Genomic DNA, 22,451 nt, shown 5'->3' with positions numbered 1-22,451 from the left:
TGTTACACTAGAGAGCAAAATAGTACATTTGGAGTTCATAAACAGAGGCCTAAGATCTGGACAACAAGCACAGACTAACAATACTCTACCTTGCTCCCATTTCTGTATGCTGGACCAAGTTTGTTAGCTTCATGTAGTACATGACACTTTTCATCACAACTATTACTAGGTGAGTGAGGCTGAGGTCACACGTTATGAGTGAATCAAACTGAGCACACTCCTTTCCTTCCTAAAGTGTCTCACAACAGTTGGTGTGACTGCCTGGAAAATACTGAAGGTGGCTTCGATTCTGTTGCTCCATTGCTGCTTCAGCTTTTCCTCGAACTTAGAGGACACGGGATAGGCTTCCTGCAGCAAGAGCAATAGAACAACACCATCAGATTGGCTTGTTCATTCAACAATCATTTATTGTTTCTATGCGCAAGGCACTGTTAGGTGCCAGGCAGAGGAGGAAGGTACAAATGTGAGTAAGAGTGTGCTCTGCCCTCCAGGAGCGTACAATCTCGTAGGGGAGATGAAAGGAGTACAAACAACTCTAACAGCAGAGGGAACTTGACAGTGCCACAGGAGAGAAAGCCCAACTGGTGCTTCCTCAGCGTTCACCTTCAAAGACAGACCAGGTCAAAGGCAGCAGATGTGGACTCGGTACATTACAGTATGTGGCAGCTGAAGGAGCTGCATCCTGGCTCTTGCTTCCTCAGGTCTCAACTGAGGTAGTGATGATTAACAGGGGCCCCTTTTACCACTGTTCAGGATAGAGGGCCACTGTTTCAGGGGAAAATGACACCATGTAGGGGCGCCCCAGGGTCCTGCACCTACTGGGCCCGACAGAGGGGCAGCAAACCTCACCCTTGAAAGGAGAGGCAAAGAAGAAAGAGCGTAGACTACACACGGGACCCCAGAGGGTCCCACCTGCGAGGCCCAGCTCTCACACTTAGACCAGATGACCTCCGAGGGCCTCTGCGCCAGTCTCTGAAAAGCCCAGAAAACTAAGCTGTAGCATCTGAAGCACAGCTCTTCATGCCAGTGATTACACCCTGCCCCCGCCCCTTACATTTACCAGAGCCTCTAAAGAGAACACCAAAAAATGTTACCTTTTCCTGATTTTGATAGACAAAGCAATTTAAGAAAGAGTTGTCAGCTTTTAACCAAAATTAATGTAGAAGCAGTAGAGAATGCCTTTACTTTGTTATCAAGGCACCTCTTTGAGCAGCTTTGCCTTAGCAACTTTTGCCAGACATGTGAGCTGCCAGCCCAAAGGCATGGCAATGCCACAAGTTTCAATTCTGGTTATTAAGAATGGCAGGCCCTCAGGATCAATAACGAGTAGTGAGACCAAGAGGGGAAGGGAAAGGTGTGTGTGGGGGGGGGGGAGAGAAAGGAGGAACCAATCACAACGATCTACATATAACCTCCTCCCTGGGGGACAGACAACAGAAAAGTAGGTGAATGGAGACATGGGTCAGTGTAAGACATGAAAAAACAGTAATAATTTATAAATTATCAAGAGTTCGTGTGGGAGGGTGGGGAGAAAATTAGCTCATACCAAGGGCTCAAGTAGAAAGCAAATGTTTTGAGAATGATGATGGTAACAAATATACAAATGTGCTTGACATAATAGATGGATGTATGGATTGTGATAAGAGTTGTATGAGCCCCCAATAAAATGATTTAAAATAAAAAGAAGAATGGCAGGGCAGGGGTAAATACTAGTGAAAAGTTCGCCACCTCCATGGGCTTCTCTAAGTAGGTTTGCTAGGCTCTCAGGTCTAAGGATTTAAGTTTTCTAGAGACTTCATTGCTTTCAAAGCGTAAGCAGAACATGAGTGGCACTGGAAGCTAGGAGAAAGGTAGTGTGGAGGGGCTGATTTTTAAACAAAGCAAGTTATTTCTAAGGGAAACGTGAGGAAAAGTGATCACAAGCAAATAACTCTGACCCCCCCCACCCCCTTCTTGGCATCTGGCCTAGCAGGAATATGGAATTTCTATCAGGGGAAATTTCAAAGAGGCCAACAGAACCAAGATTGCTGGACCTACCATTTCACAATTCATTGTTCCCAGGCCACTTTGTCCCTCTTCAACTATGGGCCCACCTATCTGGGAGGTTCTCCGAGTGGCTCCTTGCTTCTGGCCAGGTTGCTCAGTCAAGGACTGAAGGGCAGAGCATCTGATCCCTTGGTGGCCAAACAGCTTTTTAGCTGCGCACACCTGCCTTACCAGAGAAAACGCTCTAGATTTGGCCAGAAAGCAGTCACGTTTTGCCTAAATGCCAATACTTAAGATTGTAATATTAAAGCACAAACTACAACTGAGGCTAAACTGTCGGGCTGACTTTACGCTTGGAGAGCTGCAAGAGGAGCTAAAGAGGTCAACTACTTTCATCCACAGCGAGCACTTACAAACAGCTCGCCAGGAAGTGTGCTCAGAGAGCGCCATGCCAGGAGGTGGTTGACACGGGTCTCCCAGCTCACAGAGTGACCAGTGCAAAAGGACAGAAGGGCGACATTAACGTGGTACCACATGGAACACCGATGAGCTAGCTCAGTTTCACTGACCGTGCATTAACTATTCCCTTCTACTCTGATGAGTATTTTGGACCACGTCCTACTCCAAACCCATTAAAACAAACTAACAAAACTCCTGGGGGGATCAATTACAATAGAAAAATAAGAACTGACAGCGGCCAGTGGCACGGTTTAGGAGGCGGGGCAGACTATGGAGGCAGTGGCTTCTCCATAAAAGCTCCTGATAAAAAAAGTTTGCTTTTCTGATTTATTTTTCCTTTCTATAAGCAGGGACTTCACTGGACCTGGGCAAATGGTTTCTAAGGTTTCACAGATTCTGCAAAGAAACATATAAATTTGAAATGTCACTTTTTGTCTGTTAACATCCTTGTGAAAAGACTTGTGGCTGACAATTCCATACATTTTAAGACTATATTAAATATATGAAGCTGCACCACTATAGGCAACGAGGGGCGTGACCTTCCTGTTCCCATCTGTCCAAATGAAACAGGGGCCTTTTTCAGTCGACCTGAAGAACGGCCCCTTTCAGGGCGGCCTTCCTCTCTTTGGCATGCAAGGCTGGAATGGCAGTCCTGTTCCTACATACAAATAACCATCTTCAACACACAGATGATGAAAAAAACACCTTCCCGTGCTGGGGGTTGGCTAAAGTTGAGAACCAGAAATCTACAAAAACTCAACTCATATTTTTTAAATACTTTATATGGTAAAAATACAGCAAAAATAGTTTCATCTTTTTTTTTTTGTTCAAAGAGGAAAAATATACTGCTATGGTCACTTCCTAAAGATGATTGAAGTAGTCTCGGTCTCCTCAAATGTGCACTGTAGTGTAGGCGGACTTCACCTGGGCTCTCCGGCTTCAGTCGTTGATCAGCGCTAGGATCATGCTGCGGAGAGAAGAAGCAAGCGTTAGCAGGCTTTCTTAGAAGCACTCCTGTAGTCTCCTCTGTCCACACTTGTGTCTCAGAGGCTCAGTAAATGGAGGAAGAGGCAAATATTTGTCCCTAAAGGAAAGAAAACCTTCTCTGGGGCATCTCGAAGCCATGGCAAATACCTTCACTGAAAAAAACTGTTTCGAAGAGTACCATGGATTTTCACTCATTACATGCCCACGTGCACCCACACCTAAAATGCTTAAAAATTAAAAGACTAAAAAGTCAGCTGCTGTGGCGTGCCCTTGTCTGTCCCATGACTGTCTCATGACATTTCTAGACGTGACTTCAGCTTCATTCACCCCTCCCCCCATACAACAAGTAAACCATATCGTTCTGTTCATTTGCTTTAGTCTCTTATTCATGTATATAAAAACAGTAAAACGTTTGATCCTATTTGTATATTAACGGTATAAAGCATGCTCAGGGAGTCACGGGTTGGGTTTGGTAGTCCCCCAGTAGCTGGGAAACCGTACACTGGTTCCTATTCACTTAAGCTGATGGAATCTATGCTACATGAACTCTCCATGTGATCAGAAATAGAAACTGAAGTCAGCACCATGTAAAATAAAATTGGCATAGCACTAACCAGAGTGACTCACTCAAGGGGGGGGAGGGGGTTGCAGTGGGTAAAAACATACAGCATGTGTCTGTGGGAAACTCTAGTCCCTCGGAGAGGGTTGAGGGAGGACTTATAACCGGAACCCAGTGTTGGGCTACATCTAAAGAGAGAAAGCTCTTCCCCCAACATGAAAGGGTCAGGTCTCTGTACACATCCCTCTGCCTGGAATGCTGACTCCAGTACATAAACGGAAATGATGGTTTACTCTGCTGTCTTGGTAACATATAGAGAGAGTGAGTGCTGTGTCAGACACTGCATATCATTGCAGGTGGCACAAAGGAGCAGCACACAGTCTCACAGGGAAAGTGTACACATCTTGGTAATCTTGGTGTATGTATGTATACACAGTCTCACAGGGAAAGTGCACGTATCTTGGAAATCCCTGGACTGAATGCGGAGGTTGGGTGAACGTATGAAGGACCCAGGTCTCCCCTCCAGGAGCCCGCGATCCAATGGCAGAGGCCAGCATGTAAAGAGGCCATCCCACCCCCACAGCCCAGAGTATTCCTACTCAGACTTTGCCATTTGGCACTAAGTGATCTGCTTTGGGAGGCTGACCTCACTGCCAGGACATCATCTTCCTGCAAGCTTTGCTTTCCTTGCTGGCCTCTACCACTGAATCGTGAGCTCCTGGAAAAGTGAGTAGGGCGCTTCGTTCATGTAATTACCACGCTCGCAGTCCAGTGGGCCACCTCAAGGAGTGCTATTTCCAAGCTAGAGGCATGCACGATGGAGATTTTGTGCTGTCAAGATTCTTGTGTCGCCTGCAATGACTTGCACAGTCTGACAGCTGTCACGCAATAAATATGCGATCAAGACTGCCACTATCGCTTCCTTTTAAATACTGGATCAGTCTTGCTCCACTGAGATCAACTGGCTAAGTTACAGAGAAATACTCTGACCATATTAATGGTATGGTGATTTGCTGTTCAAATCTATATCAACTTTCCAAGTCATGGGTTAAGAGTAATTTTTCTCAGGGATTTTTGAGAGCTTAGTACAGGCCAGCACAAATTTTAAGTGCATTATCTGTGTTAACTTGATTTAGTCCACACGCTGTCACAATCCAATGATGCAGACACTATTACCATCCCACTTTCAGATGGGGAAACTGAGGCACAGACTGGGTAAGAAAGTTACCCAGGGCCACCAGTGATTAAGTGGCGGAACTCAAATTCCACTAGGCTACCACTGAAACAAAAACACCGAAGACAGGTTCTGCCATTTTCCAAAAAAGATGAGCATTTTACTACTAATTCTACTGAACAATGCTCAGTGTCCACTCTGTAAGGTATACTGCGGAGTGCGGCAGGGGGTAGAGAGGAACAGATGAAGATCACACAATCTCTTTCAAGGTAAGTCAAGTACCAAGGGAAACGGGTTACAAAGTCATCTTCTGCGACCACCCTCATCCCAATGCCCAGAGCTACAGGTGACACCCAGGGATGAATGGCTAGCAATGGTGCTGTCAAAGACAGGCCCAGGAAGACCCAGGAAAGAGGAAGACAAGAGGTGGCTGCGGCCACTGAGAAGTGCAGCTACTCAGGAAAAACTCCTGATTAATGGTGAAGAACCACGCCGTAAGCTTGCACTCCAAATTAATTCTTGATTTCCCCAATTCCCAGTCTTCAGCCCATCTTTTCCAGTGCTTTAAATTCAAGCGCTGAAAGTTAAGACACTGAAGTGGATTTTAAAATTATCTACGACACCATATATTGCTCGCTACCCTACACCTGCTCCCACAAGGGTCCATCGAGGGCTGTACCGCCAGCTCCGCTCAACAGGAAAGCCCAGAGCCAGAGGCCGAGCACGGGCTAAGTGACTGCTGAGTGTTGTTTATGTCTTCAGAAAGAGACAAACATCAGGAGCATACAGGCGGGGCGGGGGGAGAGTTGGTGGAAATATCCCATAATCTTTTAATGTCAGTCTACTATATTTTGTGAAGTCCCCCATAGATGATGGTAAAAAAGGGTATTTGTACAGTTTAGACTAGAGAAAGTAATCAGAATCCTATGTTTCATATTAAACTCCTCTGCTGTTTATTCTTTAACACTTGCGCAGCACACACATTCGCAAAGAGGTAGGGAAAGAAAGCCAGAAACGACTTCCCTGCGCCTCCTGTCCCAGCTTTGAAAACACAGCAAGGCAAAGAGGAACTGTTAACAAGAACCATCCACACACCAATTTCAAGCACCTAGATTGGAATCGATGCTAAAAACCACTGCCCTCTTGCGGACCCCGGCTCCTGGTGGCCCTGCGGGAGAGAGCCGAGGGTCCCACAGGGCCTTCAGGGCTGCCATCTTTGCAGAAGCACAGTGGTGGCTTCAAACTGCCAGCCTTTCAGTGAGTTGTCACATGCCTCACTCGCTCACCCGCAGCTCTCCCAGGGCTCCTTGCAATCCACATTTGGGTGAAATTAGCACAGTGGAAGCGCATTTCAGAGATCCTGCTTTGTCAGGTCGAGGGTAAAATGGCTCTGAGTAATTTAAATTTTTTAAAAAACAGTAATTTTTAAAAACTGTTATCTTTTTACCCATCTAACCATTAGAGCTCTTTAGAGTTTGGTACAATTTAAACTTTTTATTCCTCCTTATGTCTATGTGGGAGCCCCAGTGGGTATGTGTTGTTGGGCTGCTAGCCACAAGGTCAGCAGTTTGAAACTCCCAGCTTTAAATTCCAAGGGAGAAAACTAAAGCTTTCTACTCCCATAGAGTTACAGTCTCAGAAACCCGCAGGGGCAGTTCTCTGCCCTATAAAGTTGCTGAGTAGAAATCAACTTGACGGCAGTGAATTTGGGTTTTTTTAATATGTTAACATGAGAGAAAATAAAAATTTACCTAAGGGGGGAATAAAATTGAACTAAGCTTTGATACAAAATTGACAAAGTTAACGTTAAGCTGGATTTCTAGACTTCTGAAGGCTTAATCAAGTCACCCAACCAAAACCAAACCCACTGACTAGATTCCACCTCAAAGAACCCTGTAAGACAGAGGAACGCCCTCGTACAGTTTCCAAAGCTGCAAGCTGTAAGGAAGCAGACGGCTCTGGAGTAGCCGGTAGGTGCAAACTGCTGGTTATTTGGTTAGCAGCTGAGAGCTTAGCTACGGTGCCACCAGGACTCCTTATCAAGTCACCCACACATTAGCCCCCGCCCCTCCTGCATTTTATTTTACCCTATCGGTTTGACATGGGTAACAGCCCGGGTGGCTTAGTGCTTAAGTACTTGATTGCTAACTAAAAGGTGAGCCGTTCAAACCCATAGTCAGTTGCTCCACGACCAACAATGTGGCGGGCAGCTTCGGTGAAGCCCCATGGAGCACTTTGACTCTGCACTTAGGGTCCCTGTGTGCTGAAATCAACTCAGTAGCAAGTGCTTTTGTTTTGTATGGTGGGTAATGAAAGGGTGGCTTGTGCATCTCTAAAGCATTAAGTTTCCAGTGCGTTACAACCAAGTCTTCAAAGTTATCCTTCCTCCCATCTATGACAAGCAGACATCTGAGCAGTCTTCCAGCCAAGACTACTTGGCATGCCAGGGAAAGGAACTGAAAACACACTCACACTCCTCACCTCAAGAGAGCTCAGCCCAACTTCGCTGTGAGCTGTGGAGAGCTCTGGCCAGTGGTCTGACACCCTGGAGACACGAGAGGGCCAGGGTCGGGGAAGCACACATTAAGGCTTCGGACAGGCAGCGAGTGCTCACATGCGAACGCTGGCGCAGCACAGGGCTAGCAAAGCCAGTCTTCAGTCGGATGAGAGCCACACTGAGGGGTAACAAGAAGCCAAGCAGAAGCTCGACTGTACCCTAGACAGAATGTAGATTCAATGCCACACATGGAGAGTCCACACAGAGAAATTCACACGCATCCCCAAGTTCTGCAAGTGTGTGTAAAATCCCACAGCACGAGAATGTAATTCTATAATACAGTGAGTGCACCCATCAACAGCAAATACGGCATCCAGGGAAACACCACGAGGACTAAATCAGAGCTCACCTATAGAGATACATGAAGAAGCACAGCAAGTGAAAACCAAGCTTGATCATGGCTTCTTTCATGTGTGACTTCAGCTGCCCTCGATTGTGTATTTCTGTTGGGTCAAACACTCCCATGTTACCACTCGGCACCATAATGAACCTGGGAAAATAAAAGATAGAAACACATTAGAATGAAAACAAGATTCTCAACATAAACACTAAAAATAATCATAGCAGTTTTATATCTAGACCATTTAAAGTCAGGGAAATATGGTGCTATCAAGTCATTACTTCCTTTTTCTTTGGAATATACAATACTATAGATTTTAAGCTCTCTCAATTACCAAAACCAGAGCAAATGTTTCATTTTTTTATTTCATTTTATTGGGGGCTCACACACCTCTTATCACAATCTTTACATACATCCATTATGTCAAGCACATCTGTACATTTGTTGCCATCGTTCTCAAAACATTTGCTTTCTGCTTGCACCTTTGGTATCAGCTCATTTTCCCCTCCCTCATGAACCCTTGATAGTTTATAAATTATTATTTTTGAACCCTTGATAATTTATAAATTATTATTTTGTCATAGCTTACACTGTCTGATGTCTCTCTTCACCCACTTGTCTTTTGTCCACCCCCCAGGGAGGAGGTTATATGTAGATCCTAGTAATTGTTCTCCCTTTCCAACCCACCCTCCCTCTACCTGTTTAAAGTTTTTAGACACATTTATTTCTTCAAAGTTCTAAATTGACAAGTGTGATTTCTCCCCTTTACTTTCATAACATGCTTAAAAGGACAGTGTCGGTATTCTGTGTTCACCTTTGCAGTGCATAAGCAAATGTCATGAAGAAAGCTGATAGTGTCCAGCTATTAAAAGACATAGCATCTGGGGTCTTAAAGGCTTGAAGTTAAACAAGGGGCCATCTATCAAGGAAGCAACCAAAATCCACATGGAAGAAGCACACCAGCCTATTTGATCATGAGGTGTCGACTGGATCAGGTATCATGCATCAGAAGACCCAAAGCTCATCAGTAGACAATTGGATATCCCTGTCACAGATGGGATGGACGAGCCAGCCAGGGTACGGTATAGCACAGACAAAACACACATTCCTCTAGTTCTTTAATGCTTCCTTCCTCTCTCACCCCACTATCAAGACCCCAGGTTCTCCCTTACAAAGCTGGCTGGACCAGAACATGTACACTGGTACAGATAAGAGCTCACAGCACAGGGAATCCAGGACAGATAAAACCCTCAGAAACAATCATGAGAGTAGCGATACCATGAGGGAAGGGGGAAGGTGGGTGGAGAAGGGGTAATGGATCACAATGATCGACATATAAGCCCCATCCCCCATAGGACAAACAACAGAAACATGGTGAAGGGAGACAGCAAGTGGTATAAGACATGAAATATAATAAAATGTTTAAAAAAAATAGATCAAACCATGCACCCCATTGGGCAAATCTGATGCAAAAGACCTTTAAAATATTGAAAAAGGGGGAAAAAAAGACATGAAATAATGATTTATAATTTTAAAAGAGTTCATGAGGAAGGGAGGGAAAAAAAGAGGATCTGATACCAAGGTCTCAAGTACAAAGAAAATGTTTTGAAAATGAGGGCAAGGTATGTACAAATGTGCTTGATACAATGGATGTAAGTAAGGATTGTGATGAGTTGTGCAAGCCCCCAATAAAACTATTTTTTTAAAGTGTTACACATAATTATTCCCATTTCACAGGCTTAAGACCAAACAATAGTTTTTTGGGTTTTTTAAAAGAGTTTCTATGTTTAGAAAAAAACTCTCAGGTTTGGTGTTCTTGCTAACAGATAATTTGTCTTAATCTGTGTGACTTATAAATGACACTATCTTAAAGTAGCAACTCAGAGAAGGTAGAACAGAAATTATTTAGAACAGAGGCTACAAGGATAAAATAAAACTCTACCTCAGGGTAAGGCACTGGAAGAATAACATCTAGAGTGAAGTAACTTAGAAAAACACAGAATAAAGGTGGGGGACAAAGGTGGAACCAATCACAATGATCGACATAATAACCTCCTCTCAGGGAGTCGGACAACAGAAAAGTGGGTGAAAGGAGACTGCGGTTCGTATAACACATGAAACAAATAGTAATTTATAAATTATCAAGGGTTCATGAGGGAGGGAGGGTGGAGGAAGGGGGAAGTGAACTGATACCAAAAGCTCAAGTAGAAAGAAAATGTTTTCAAAATGATGATGGCAACATATATACAAAGGTGCTTGAAACAAGGGATGTACGTGTGGATTGTGAAAGAGCTCTAAGAGCGCCCAATAAAATGATTTAAAAGAAAATAAAAAATTACAGAGTAAGTGGAAAATGTTACGAAATATAAAGAGAATGTAAGAAAGGGGCGTTTTTTATAGTGGTGGTGAAGGAGCACTGAAAACATGGCCCTACTCCCAAATCCAGACCTACTCAACTGAGAGCACTCAAGCTTTATGATAATGATATATTCGATATGCCGGAGTCTTCTGTGCTCTTCAGAAACAGTTACACTTATCATCCATGTTCTTTTTTTTTTTTTTTTTCATCCATGTACTTAATCGCACTGCAGCGTACAGGACACAGGAGTCTTCTCCCTGAACAATTTCTTTCACAAATAAGGAAATTGGATGCCATTAAGAGGAGCCCTGGTGGCACTGCGGCGCAAGTCCTGGTCGAGCCACTAACTTCAAGGTCAACAGTTCAAACCCATAAGGCCTCTCTGAAGGAAAAAAAAAATGAAGTTTTCTGAATCCATAAAGATATCAATCCCAGTAGATTAGTTTCATTTACAAAAGCATTACTTTTTAAATTGATCATTCATTGGGAACTCTTACAGATCACGGCATTCCACAGTCCAATCTCATCAAGCAGCAAAGCTCAAGTGTGACCACATCAGTTTCAAACCATTTTCTTTCTTCTTGAACTCCTTGCTAACCGTTCCCTTTATCCCCCCCTCCCCACCCTATTCCCCCAGCAACCCTTATTACTGTTTCCCCCTATAACAGTTTGAAAGCATTACTTTTGTAATGACAAATAATGCAGCAGTGTTATAGTAACCAACCCAAGCTACCCTTACCATATAAAACCCAATTATCTCACATGTTGTATATTAAGTTTATACATTGTATATACACCATACCATAGTTTCATTTATAAGTTAATAGTGTATAATTCTGTTGCTTTTAAAGAAAATGCAGTTTCATTCACGTGTCAATTTGACACAGGTCCATTGAGATAAAAAATCCAAACTCACTGCCATCAAGTCAATGGTAACTATAGTGATCCCCTGTGAGTTTGAGGCTGTAACTGTTTACCACAGAAAGGCCAATCTTGCTCCGGAGAAGCTGCTGGAGGTTTCGAACTGCTGACCATGCGGATCACAGGCCAAGAGATAACCACAGCACCCAGAGGGCTCTGTGTGTTAGGGGTCTGAGCTTCAACACCCACTGTGCTATCTCTGCGGCAGGTCCTGTGCTGGTGCACTTATATTCTGATCCACTCTCTTCCGGCTCAAACTCTTGGTGCCACCTTTCTAGTCCAATACGGGTTCCTCTTCCAGAATCCCAATCCTCAGCACGACAGCATCACTGCTGAGAAATGCAACTGCCTCTCTCTTTCCCTCAAATCAGGAATCTTAACTTCTCTCACAATTCTTTGTCTTTTTATCCCCTCGCAATTCTTAATTGCACATCTGTCGCTGCATTGAGGGCACTTCCATTTGAACATTCAGGTAACATCTCACTACAAATTGGCTCAAACAGGCATGTTCTCTGAATACTAGGTATCCAGTAAGAGTACCACCATTTTCTTGGTGAACCTTACAATTTTCCCCTTAAAACACTCGGTCATTTTAAAAGCTGTAAGAGCCCCAATAAAATGATCTTTAAAAACAAAAACAACCTTGGTTAGTTCAACATCTTGTCTCTCTTCATTTCTAGCATTACTTAAACAGCTGTTTCTTTCCCATTTCTGCCAATGACAACCCTGTGGCAACACCGTATCACTTCACCCCAGTCTTCTAACTGGTTTCCCACCTCATGGTTCTTTCCATTCAATCAATACTACCAAAGGGTAAGTCAGAAAAATTGCTACAAAATCAAAGAAAATGTTATTAAATAGGCGAACTGTGTGAGATTCCAAGGTTGGTAGCTATCACATGGATGATAATTCTGTGGTCTTCTTCCACTAGTAGAGTCTGGGTTTCAACCAGTTGCTTCCTTCATCAGGGATGCGGCCTTCCCTCTTGGATAAGGCTGAGAGCTTCCTGGCCTTCTTTACAACACTTGACCCAGTCAAACACTGTTGTTCTAAGGAGAGTAGTATTCCAATAAACTTGCTGCAAAGTTTCAAGGATTCGGGAAGATACTTGAGTTTTGCAAAAAAACCTTAACAGCTCTGCCTTCAAAATCCCTTTTCCACAGCACTTTTTTTTAAAGTACCCTAATGAAACTAAGACAAGTGTATTTTGGAGAGAACTTGTCTGAAGTCATCCAATTTTTGCAGAGACAAGTTAAACACATTGTTTTGAACAAACCCATGTATGAACTGGAACTGGAGAAGCAAGACTATCCTCATACTATGCTTCCAGAAAAATTTTCCAAAGCAAATACGTTATGATACGAAATTTTAACTCAACTGTCAAAAACATATAGAACAAAGAGGATTCATGAATGCTAGTTAGCACATGAAAAGATGCTGGAAACAAAAAGAAGAAAAGATGCTGGAAACCTAAGTCATCAGGAAAATGCAACTGAAAATACAACGGCCTGTTATTTCACTCCAACTAAACCAAAGCCTATTGCCACAGAGGCAATCGCAGGTGTGTCCAGTAGAACTGAGCTCCACAGGTCTTTCAAAAGTCATGACCTTTCAGAAGCCCACTTCCTTCTGAGATGCCTCAGAGCTGGACTGTACCTGCGAAGAACCATCTTAATGCAACATTCATTTTTCCATCTTCTTTTTTCACTGCCCAGTTTTTGCTTGGCTATAAGGAGACTGAATAGATCATGGCTTAGGTCAGGCACACCTTAGCCATCCAAGTGACATTTTTGCTTTTTATAAATCTGATAGCCTATTGCAGCAGAAAGGAGCCCTGGTAGCACAGCAGGTGACATGTTGGGCTGTTGACTGCAGGTTGGAGGTTCAAGCCCATCAGCCACTCTATGGGAGAAAAGATGAGGCTACTTTTGCCAGTAAATTTTTAGTCTCATAGACCCTACAGAGTCAAAGGGTCACTGTGTGTCAGATCAACTTAATGGCAGCGGAAGTGGAATTGCCAGCAGACTTGCCCGATGCTGTACATCATTTGATTTCTTGACTGTTGCTTCCACAGACGTGGTTCATTCTAGTAGAATCAAAGTAGTGATATATTTTTTCCCTTCCTTTTTTATGATGCTGTGTATCGGTCTATTAGTGAGGATTTTCCTTTTTTCTTGTTCAGGTATATGCCATCGAAGGCTGTAGTCTTTGACCCTCGTCAATAATTGCTTTAAGTTTCATTTTTGGCAAGCCAAATTGCATCATCTACATATCTTAGTTGTTAATAACGAGTCTTTCTCCAATCCGACCGACCCCATGTCCTTCATAGAGTCCAGCTTCATGAATGTTTTGTTCCGCAAACAGAATGGACAAGGCAAGTCAGAGAAAGCAACCTTGCTGCACACAGTTTCCAAATTTAATCCACCCAGCAGCCCCTCATTCTGTTCACACTGATGCTTCTCGATTCATGTACGGATTCCACGGGAACGCAATCTAGTGTTCTAGAAATTGAGTTCCTCGTAATGTAGATGAAAACTTTAAAACTTTCCTTCAGTTTATGCTCCAGCCTCATTATCGTTTTTTTTTTTTTGTTTGTTTGAGGGCAGAACATCTATGATGTTTACTCTACAGTGCCTACTACCTAGAAGGTGCTCAGCAAAGTTATTTGGACTCTTATCAACAATCAGAAGGATGGATGGACGAAGTGAAACTGTACCTGACTTTATGGGTCCCTTTGTCAAACAAAGGAAGCCATCATTCAGATGAACAGAATGATTTTATTCCTTTCAGATCCTTCAAATAATTTTTTTAAAATCACTTTACTGGGGGCTCTTACAGCTCTTATCCTAATCCATCCATACATCCTTTGTGTCAAGCACATTTGTAAAGACGTAGCCATCATCATTTTCAAAACATTTTCTTCCTACTTAGCTTCATTATCTCTATTAAACATTCCTCAAATCCCCTCTTTCCCTCATCTCGGCATCTCTCTGTGACCTTTTCATGTACTTCCAGATATCTTTCCACCCTCCTTTCTTTTCTCCCCCATTTAAGTCTAATTGCACTACTGTTTCCCTAAATTTTATTTACTTTCTTATTATTGATAACTGAACTTTTTGAAATTTAAAAACCAGTCAATGAATGGAGACCATGTTGAACTGATATACATTCTGCTATGTATGAAGGGGCTTCAGAAAATTCGTGCAAAAATGGGATTAAAAGATAATGGAAATTTTCTACAGACATTTTGATCCTCCTCATATATTCTCAACAAGAATAACTTTTTAATTATTGTATATTAAAAAGACAAAATTAAAAGCAAAAAAAAAATCAGTGAGTGAATGTTTACTGAAAATTCAAAACAAAAACCTAGATACAAGCAAAAGTAAAATAAAATCTAAAATTTAGTACAGCAGCAAGCCAAATAGCATAAAAATAATTTCAGGTTTGTCGTGAACCCCCACAGCTCTTTATAAGAAAATATGTTGTGGTACAACAGTCTACTGTACCATTACATCTAGTTAGTGCTTCCATTGAGCTAAGCCTGAACAAACTTCCTTAGTTTACTATGCAAAAATTTTGATAGGTGACTTCATTTTCAGACTTTAAAATACTATTTGTCTTAGAGCAATTCAAGCATGCTCTAGATTAAAATATGCAGATATAAATAACAAGGACCATATATTATATTCTCAGGCTTTTGACTATCCTTAAAGAAAAAGATCTTCACATCCCCACCCCCAGCCAGTCCCGGGGCTTTAGAGCTTGGCTCAAGGAGAGTCCCTCTGGGACATGGGGGTACAGTGGGCATGCCTACACAGTAAGGTATGCTGGGCCCCTCTAGGGTTTCCCGTATGGGCTCTAGTAAATTTCTTCCCTTTTGCTCAGAAAAAAAAAAGGATATTCAAAACAGAATGGAAAAGTAATTTCCAAGTTTTTAGACAATAGAGCTAACCATACATATCTTTAAATTTACACATAAATACATGCTTTTATTATAAGAGTACACTATGCTAATTGCCATGTTCCTTGTATCCCAAGAACAAAAATATATGCTGATTCAATGAACCATCCAGCGTCCTGTACTTTAATACTGCCATGTCTTAGTGGAGTAGAGAAGGTTTTAAAACACACACACACACACACACACACACAATTTTCCTAGCATAAAACAATAAACACCTATAATCTGTTGCCTTCAAGTCCATTCTGACTCATAGCCATGGTAAAAGACAGAGGAAAACTCCCCCACAGTGCTTCTAAGGTTGTAACTCTTTACGGAAGCTGACAGCCTCATCTTTCCCCATGGAGCAGGTTGGCCGGTTTAGGCCAAACCTTTTGTTGGGCATTTGAGTGCTTAACCACTGTACCATCAGGGCTTCTAGAAAAGCAATTATACTCACCGATATACATTCCAAGTGGCAACAGGCAAGTTGAGGAGAAAGATGAACCAGTGCAGTGAAACTAGCATTAATACAGTGACAATGGTATGGCCAATTACTTCTGGAATTACCCACTGCAAGGGAAGAACACAGTATTACATCTCTTCTGCTGTGTCTTGTCTGACTCTATATGTTATGTGAAGCAAAGTCAACACAGAGAACTTACCTGCTAGTTTCAAGGTTATTTAGTCAGATGCCACAAATTTACATACCACTTACCTCAAGCAAACACATCAAGGCCCAGCTTAAAAATAAACACTTAATTTCAATTACAATGTATTCCAAGAAAGGTTTAGCATCACTAAGCAGATTTTGAATGACAACTAACATCAGCAGCAAAAGTCTAATTTACTCTCTATTTCATCAAAAGCCTTTTACTCTAATCTGGGATAGTCGATAAATATGTATTTGCTGCTGCCTTTCAAGGCAGAATATCAACTTTAAAAATTTTTTAACCCATAGAGGAAATTTTTATATAATTAGAAAAGAAAAAGGGGGAGAACGACTTTATAACTGTATAGAATCAGTTCAAAGTTGACCAAATAAGACAATGAACCAAGGTGCTAGAATCCTGACCTACTGCCTTTTAGGTTCCCCTTGTTCACTGTGGAATTATGTAGTCTCAGCTATTCTAACAAGGGTTGCCTAACAAGACTTTGCTTTTTTTTTTAAAAAAAGGTTTTTAAAAGATGCTAATATCACGGCGCAACAACAAAATTTTTTTCTCGGTGTCCTGGTTTTTAAGCCTGTCTACGGGGTTATTTGGGGCGCTGATTCAGAAAATTGCATTGGATGAATCATATCTGCTCTACTTTCTTAGATAGGTCTTTCACTATATTTTCAGCTATTAAATTATACTAATTTATTAATTCATCCTCCTATTTTAAATATGAGAAGATTCATACCCACAAATCATCAAATAAGACAATAAATTTGAAAAAAATCTATTGAATTTCCAAGGAAGCTGTATATGGGTCTGATGATAGTTGGTTACGCTTTGAGCTGCGGATCTTAAGGTCAATGGTATGCATCCACCAGTCACTCTGCAGCCTTTGAAACACTGAGAGATTTGGAAACCCAAAGAGGTAGTTCTTCTCTGCCTACAGGGTCACTATGAGTTACCATCGATTAGATTGCTGTGGACTTTTCTTTTTGGCATGAAAGTCTGTACAATATATAGAGAGACTACAAGAGTTGATGCTGTAAAGCCAGAGTATAGCCCAAGAAGAACAGAAAATAGAAGAAATTGAAAAGGCACACATACAAAAGGTGTGAAGGCAATTCAGTGTCAAAAATACAAGACTTCATAGCAATTTTCATAACTATTTTGAAGATCTAATTCATCTTCAAATTATACAGTAAACATTTTAGGATACACTTTATATATAGAAATATATAAAAATTAATGGATAACTTGTGTTAAATGATCCAGATGTGAGGTGTTGACTCCAACATTTTTGTAAGAAAAAACTAACTTTTCTTTTAAAAGTTGCGCACAGGTGGAGTTTTTCCATCTTATAACAAGAATGGAACATTTAAACTCTGACAGACCCATTTTAGGTTTCTGAACATTTGAATCTCTAGATATTGTACCAAACTCACTACTAGTCAATTATGACTCATCAGGACCTTCGAGGACAGGGTGGAACTACTCTTATGGGTGTCTGAAGCTGTACATCTTTATGGGAGCAGAAAGCCTCATTTTTCTTTAGCAAGAGAAATTGGTGGGCTCGAAAACTGATCTGTGGTTAGCAGTCAAACACATAATCCACTCTGCGATCAGGGCTCCTTACTTATTACATAGTAAATCTATTTCTGGCTTTTTGTTTCAGACAACTGCAATAAAGCGAATGGTACCACAAACCAAGTCTAACACGCCTGGAATGGCATCCTCGCTCTTTATTCACCATGCACTCCTGGGCAGACTTCATTCTCTTCCCCAAGCCACAATTTTCTCTTCTCTAATGTGGAGATAACCATACCTAACTCACGAAGCTGTTATACAGATTCAGATGAGATAATGCATGTATGTCACATGCAGTATAAAAACTCACTGCCATCGAGTCGATTCTGACTTAGTGACTCTATAAGGCCAGGGTAGAACTGCTCCTGTGGGTTTCTGAGACTGTGTAACTCTTTACAAGAGAGAAAGCTTCATCTTCCTCCAGAGGAGCAGCTGGTGGTTTCGAATTGCTGACCTTGTGGTTAGCAGCCCAACACATAACCACTACGCCACCAGAGCTCCTATGTGCTGTCTCTATACTGAAAGAAATAACGGAATAGGTCTGTTTTATTAAGCAGCCACTACACCAGCAGGGCTCCATGTATGTCAGCCACGGTTACTTACTGCTTACTCTGCAAAAGGAGCCCCAGTGGAGATGTGAGTTATGTGTTGGACAGCTAACTGAAAGATTGGCAGCTCAAAGCCATCAACCACTCCTTGGGAGAAAGCTGAAGCAGTCCTATTCAGTAAAGATTTCCAGCCTCAGAATCTCTACAGAGCAGTTCTACCCTGCCCTTCAGGGTGGCTATGAGCAAGAATTGATGCCAAGGCAGTCAATGGTGGCATGGTGGGATTATTCTGCATGCTACCAGATCCCTAGTTTCCAAACTTTTCATTTCTTACTGTCCTACACAGACCCCCACCTGAAACTAAGTTCTAGGAAGCCAGATGTGACCTTAGGGATATGGATTACTAATTTTTAGCCAAATCCTGTTTTCGATCTCTTTTCTGCTTCATGTTCAAGGTACATGTACCCTTCTATTAACTTATTCCCAGAACACTAGCACTCGATTTACATCAATCTCCTCCACGGAAGCCTAGGAGATTCTTTTCTGGAGCAAATAAATGGTACAAGGGAAAACACCTACCAATAACTCCTGCCATGTCAGGTAACCCAATGAAAGTCTAGGTAGATACCAGGTATGCTCCTGTGAGTCAACAGGCCTGGGCCACCCATGCAGAGCTTCCAAAAAGCATTTTAGTGCTTTAACCTGAAGTATGCTAGACAGTCACAGATTGGCCATTTGAGGAAAATCTCCATCCAACATGAAAGGGGGAAAAAAGAAAGGAACTTGAAAGAAATAGAAATACTATAGGAAGCAAAAGAAAACGTCAAGAACTATATAGTCATTTTTCTTTGAATGCTAAGAGAATTTGACATAAACCAAAAGAACAAAGGCTGTGGGAAATTTAATCTACAGCATAGATGAGAAGTCAGAAAATAAAGTCAAAAGAAATCTTAAAGTAATCAAACAGAAGAGGGAAAAAACCAAAGAAGTGAAAATAAGATTAAAGAATTGGCAAAGCAATCCAGCAGATCAATTACTCAGTGACTGAGTGCAACAAAAAGAAAGAATGAAAAGAGAATTCTTTTATGAAAAGAATACAAGCACATTTCTCAAACATTAAGAGCCTATCAGATATCCATTTCTGGACATTACTGTTTGTAAGGAAAAGGGCCTTCCTAAATAATGGTCCACAAAGGTACCACTGTACAAAATTCCAAGGGCAAAGAAATAATTCGGAATCTTCCATAGAGAGGACAGGACCAAAATATAAATAAAATCACCTAAGAATAAGAAATCAGGGTCAGGGTATGGTACCCCATCAGCGGAAAGCACTCTTAAAGGTCCACAAACAGACCCAGAATTATTTATAGGCTTTTCTTTTTTTGTCATTGTTTTTGGTCCTGTTTTGTTTTGCTCTGGCTTGTTTTTGTGCCTATTATTGTCTCTGCAAGTCTATCTAGATAAGATAGGCGGGATACACAATCCTGAGAAAACTAAGGGACCAATGGTTGGTGGGGGGTAGGGAAGGACAGGACAGGGGAGAGGGGCTAGCTAGGGAAAGGAAGGCAGTGTAAACAAACTCAGGAACAAGGGAACTACATGTGATCTAAACTCGATGATGAGGAGGACATAGGATGCTTGGTGGGGCTTGATCAAGGACAGTGTAGCCAAGAGAATTACTGAAACCTGACTGAAGGCCAAAAATGATAGCGGGACAAGAGGAAAGTAAAAGGAAATCAGGGAAAGAGCGAGGAGGCAAAGGGCACTTAAAGAGGTCTAAATACAGGCATGTACATATGTAAATATATTTACACATGACGGGGGAATAGATTTATGTGCATATATTTATAGGTTTAGTATTAAGGTAACAAATGGACATTGGGCCTCCACTCAAGTACTCCCTCAACGTAAAGAACACTTTGTTCTAATAATGTGACATTTTGTGATGCTCACCTTCCCAACATGATCATGAAAGACAAAATGTGTGCATAAGCAAATGGAGTGAAGAAAGCTGACGGTGCCTGGCTATCAAAAGATATAGTGTCTGGGGTCTTAAAGGCTTTAAGATAACCATGTGACCATCTAGCTGAGAAGCAACAAAGCCCACATGGAAGAAACACACCAACCTGTGTGATCATGAGGTATCAATGGGATCCAGAATCAGACATCAAAGAGCCAGAACAAAAAAATCCTATCAATGTGAATGAGGCGGAGCGCAGAGTGGAAACCCAAAGCTCATCTGTAGAAAATTGTGGACATCCCCTTACAGAAAGGCCACTAGGAAGAGACGAGCCAGTCAGGGTGCAGTTGGGCACCGATGAAACATACAACTTTCCTCTACTCCTTTAATGCTTCTTCCCTCTCACTATCATGACCCCAATTCTACCTTACAAGTCCAGCTAGACCAGAGCATGTACACTGGTACAGTAAGAGCTTGAAGTGCAGGGAAATCCAGGACAGATGAGAGTAGTGATATTTAGAGGGGAAGGGGAAGGTGGTGGGAGAAAGGGGGAACGGATCACAATTATCTGTGTATAACCCCTGCTCAAGGGTACAGACAACAGAAAAGTGGGTGAAGGAAGACAGTGGTTGGTGTACATGAAAAAAAAAGTTATAAATTATCAAGGGTTCAGGAGGGTGGTGGTGGGTAGTGGGGGGTGGGGGGATGAGCTGATATCAAGGTCTCAAGTAGAAAATGTTTTGAAAATGATGGCAACATATGTATAAATGTGCTTGACACAATGGATGGATGTATGGATTGTAATAAGAGCTATAAGGACCCCCAATGAAATGATTTAAAAAAAAGAATAAGAAATCAAAATGGCATCTGACTTTCTAATTTGAACACTGAAAGTCAGAAAACAACTAAAACAGTCTTGTAAATTCTGAGGGAAAAGTGTTTTCCAACCTAGAATTTTGTACTCAGACCAACTACTAACCAGGGTTAAGACATTTTATGATACACAAAACCTCAAAAACTTAATCCCCAAGTACTCTACGCCAAACAAAAGAAGAATATGAGACCCGAGGATCAGGAGCTCCTGAGCCCAGGTAGAAAGCCCAGCGCACAGACAAGATCTCTTGGATGGCAGGCAGTCTCTAGAAATGTCACTTGGGAAAACCACTGATCACTTCAGGGTGTTTGACCATGCTGAAAATAGTACTCACTGGTTTTACAGATGTTATTGAAAATGCTTAGTAGCAGTTAAATAGAAAAATGAAGAGGAAACTGTAGCAAAATTATTAACGCTGAGAAAGACAAAGCTATCGAAAATATAAAAAGCTACCAAGCTCTACCATAACACATTTATATTATCAGAATATGGCATCACAGGGAAAGAAACACTGAAGGTAAATTTAACCCCCAAAATAAAATGAAAAGTTAGAAGATATTTAAAGGAGGAGTACCAAAATTTAATCTAAATTTTAAAGGACAAGCTACAATTTTTTTTTGGAGGGGATAATCTAAAATTTAAAAGGTCGGGAAGGGACTATTTTCATTGTAAGTTTAGTATTATCTTTAATTTTTGCTTTGTAAAAATTAAAATTAACACTAAAAACCATTTAACTTCCAACTCAAGGAATAGCGTTCTCAATGAAAGAATCGCAGTAACCATTTCTTTTATTTAAATTTTTCTCAAGGATAATCCAAAAAGTAGCTGAAATACTGAATGTGCAAGAAATACAAAGCAATATAGAAAAACCACCTGATTTTTTAAAAAAATTCATCATCATTTTACACTTAACTACCCTTGAGTTTACAATCTCACAGAACTGCCCCTATGGGTTTCCAAGGCTAACTCTTTATTGGAGTAGAAAGTGCAATCTTTCTTTCACAAAGTGGCTGGTAGTTTTGAACTACCAACCTTGCAGTTAGCAGCACAAAGAGTAACCAGAGCTCCTTATCATCCTTCTAAAGATAAAGAGAAGTATCTGTTTCTAGAAGCTCTTTCACTTTCCAAGGACAAGTTAACTTTCCAAGTTTTCATTTCTCTCCCGGGTCAGAGAAACTGAAGTACACTGAAAGAAGATAGGAAAAGAGGAGACACAGCATCATTTTTAGGTCAGGTCAAAGTCACCTCACAGTACTGTATGTATGAACTTTCATTTAGAAAATGCTTCCATCTGTTCACCTCAGAAAGTGAAACAGGGCCAACTGGTTTCCAACTATCTATACAATCTCTGAGGTACAGAGCGTTCTACTAAATATCAAGTCCAGACCACATTAAGGATAAAAATGCCTACCAACAAATCAGTCAATTAATTCCAGTCTGCAGCAAGCCACACGGATGGCTTCTCGCCTTCAACAAAAGGCAGACAGACTGAGCTTTTTTGCTATTAGCAGGAGGAGGGGTCTGGACACAGAAGACAAAAA

The 22,451-nt window shown here is 41.5% G+C and overlaps 1 protein-coding gene across 3 annotated transcripts in view; it reads right to left on the bottom strand.

Moving 5' to 3' along the window:
• Positions 1–386: 386 nt before the first annotated feature.
• CNIH4 (cornichon family member 4) overlaps positions 387–22,451 on the bottom strand; it is a 29,706-nt gene continuing 7,641 nt past the window's right edge. For 2 of the 3 annotated variants that reach the window (XM_075530708.1, XM_075530702.1), the window contains 3 exons: positions 15,746–15,858; positions 8,072–8,212; positions 387–3,412 (listed from right to left, as the gene is read on the bottom strand). In XM_075530708.1, the coding sequence (XP_075386823.1) occupies positions 3,385–3,412; positions 8,072–8,212; positions 15,746–15,858 (282 nt within the window). In that variant the 3' untranslated portion in view covers positions 387–3,384. Of the gene's footprint in view, positions 3,413–8,071; positions 8,213–15,745; positions 15,859–22,451 lie in introns of those variants that run through there. The other variant, XM_075530715.1, reaches the window with a different exon arrangement.

Source organism: Tenrec ecaudatus, chromosome 1, assembly GCF_050624435.1.
Source record: "Tenrec ecaudatus isolate mTenEca1 chromosome 1, mTenEca1.hap1, whole genome shotgun sequence".
Lineage (NCBI taxonomy): Eukaryota > Metazoa > Chordata > Mammalia > Afrosoricida > Tenrecidae > Tenrec > Tenrec ecaudatus.
Note: the sequence above shows the minus strand (reverse complement) of the source record. Positions and strands in the feature narration are given on the sequence as shown.